We start from the raw sequence: 2,503 nt of genomic DNA on the forward strand, positions 1-2,503 counted from the left end.
TCTCAATGAAATCATTTTATTATATTTTGCACTTCCCGGAATGATAAAGCTGAATGCAGACTAGAAAAAATATTGCATATATTATCTTTATATTTCTATAAAAAGAACTACTCACAGGTGAGTAAAATTTCAGTCATCTCTATTTGTAGATGACCATTTTTTTAGTCTTTTCCATTTTAGTAATTTATACATAATTTATACACAACTTGCCAGGATATTGTTTTCCCAGGGCATCGGATATAGGCATCTCTATCACTTGCTCCAATGGTTCCATGGTTGAGCTTTTTACCTGAAAAGAGCTTTCTGGAAAGTAAAGGGGCAAGATATGCAAGTATAATGAAAGTTCTGATGGGCCTATTTTAGGAGAAAAAAAATGCTGTAACATAAATCTGAAAATCTGAAAATCTGAAAACGTGCAGCTCTGTGCAAGCACATGCCCTCCCCAGGGAAGTGCTGGTGCTGCAGGCCCAGCGGCAGTTTGGGGGCAGGCTGCAGATCACCAGGGAGCACTGTGCCTCCACCGCACACAGGTAGGTGGCTGAGTCTTCCAGCTGAGAGGCCGTGACGTGGAGGGTGCTGGACTGGTCCTTAGCATTCAGTGTGCAGTTCAGCCTTCCGCTCTGCTTCATCCCTGAAGCTATGTAAAACAGCCTGGTGAGGCTGCCGCCCCCGGGATTCTGTCGGAACCACTGCACATTGTCCGGAGTACTAGAAGAATTGCACTTCAGAGTACAGCTGGCTCCCTCCTGCAGGCTCAGGGCTGAAGGGCTCTGCTCCACCTTCATCCCTGTCACTACTGCTTGAAAGAGAAAAACATACACACATGATATCACTGGGGAGTTACCGATGCAGATTTTAAACCTGTAAAATATCCCAAGTCACAACCATGATGATGTAGGACCCTCTCAAACCTCCGTGTCAGCTCCACTCCCCACACACTGTGGACTGCAGATCGCTCCCCAGCCCTGGTCCCGATGCCCCCACTCACAGCAACCGTGCACCCACAGGAGCCCCAGCACAGCTCCCCAGTATCTCCTCATGATTCCTTGTCCAGTTATTGGGGTGCCTTCACCCTTACTGTGCAGAGTGTAGAGTTCCAGAGAAACTGTGTTCTTACAGTCAATCTGTTCCACCACAATCACTGAGCACCAATCACACCTCAGCCTCCTCATTCACTGAACTCGAAACTCCACCCACAGTGCCTCAGTGACACCACCCAGTGATGTCTTCAAAATTGTGCTTGCTAATGGTGCAGACAGCTAGGGGCGATATTTCCAATATAGGAGGACAAGAGGTTTTTTTTTTTTTTTCATAAAACACTTTATGTAAGACATTTTGGGGCTAGTGTGCACAGAAAAGTGAATGATATTTCTAGAAGAGTTACACAGAACCTTGAAGAATCACAGGGAAGAATGACTCCATTCCTCAAATTGCAAAATTGACATACAATGTGAGAATTCAATTATATAAAAACACTGATGTCGGGAAAACTATCTGAAAGCATGCAGTGCATACTACAGAAATAACTGCAATTTCTCAAAATCAGGAGAGTTCTAGAAACCAAGACAAACAGTCACCATCTACATAAATAATGATTCCACCAGAATTTGCTGGTGAAAAATAGAATGTCTGCATATGTCCTCTGATTTAACTTCATCTCTCCACCTCTCCTCTGCAACTGGCAGACACCCTGCTCACCCACACAGCTGAGTCTGGACAAGTCACATGTTTCTGGCCAAAGTCATTTTTGTCTTCTCCCTTTCCTTCTATTTTTTGTTCCTCACTTTTTCCTCTTCTTCCCTTCATTCCTGTTTCCTCCACTCTCAGCAGAGATGTATGAAGAGGTAGGATATCTGGAGTATTGAAATAGATTCAAGGCCAATATTTGGGGGATTGTTGATTAAAAAAAATTGACAACAGGTAATGGGATGCTTTGTGTTGAGTTTTCATGGTCACAATGCCCAGAAAAATTCCTATCCTGGCATCTTTGAAGGATTATCTGCATAGTGGATTTATAGGATCATGGCTTCGAGATGTCTGAAGTTGAAATGGCAGAACTAAAACCCTGAGATCAACTTTACACAAACCCTCTTCCCCCACACCCTCACCTTTGCTATCTATAACTGGACTGGCTCAAATTATTTTTGTCTCTCTATGACTGCTCAACCCTTGCATCATCAAAAAGTCTTTGTATCTTGTAAAGCCTAGAGTACCCCCTAGAGGACTGAAGGGGTCAGCCAGGAGCACTTCGGACCAAGTAACAGACACAGAGCCCCTGCCCCATTCATTCCAAGCTTCCTGATGAAGGAAATGCAGATAGGTATCTAAGAAGATACCTGTTTAGATTGAATGGGGATTAAAAGTGAACTTTATCCTACTTTAAAATGGAGTTGCATGGAAATTGATATCAAAAATAATTCGGTAAATCTCATCTCTTGATACTTATTTGATTACTTTACCTAGGTGCAAAGTTCAAAGAAATCCTTAAATAATTATTGAGCTT

The 2,503-nt window shown here is 42.9% G+C and overlaps 1 gene segment (V, D, J or C); it reads right to left on the minus strand.

Annotated features, from left to right (window-relative positions):
- Positions 1-225: 225 nt before the first annotated feature.
- LOC121493909 lies at positions 226-1,094 on the minus strand. The segment is given in 2 exon segments: positions 226-796; positions 989-1,094. Coding segments are annotated over 2 exon segments (489 nt in total).
- Between the last annotated feature and the right edge of the window lie 1,409 nt (positions 1,095-2,503).

Source organism: Vulpes lagopus, chromosome 6 (genome assembly GCF_018345385.1).
Source record: "Vulpes lagopus strain Blue_001 chromosome 6, ASM1834538v1, whole genome shotgun sequence".
In the NCBI taxonomy this organism is placed as follows: domain Eukaryota; kingdom Metazoa; phylum Chordata; class Mammalia; order Carnivora; family Canidae; genus Vulpes; species Vulpes lagopus.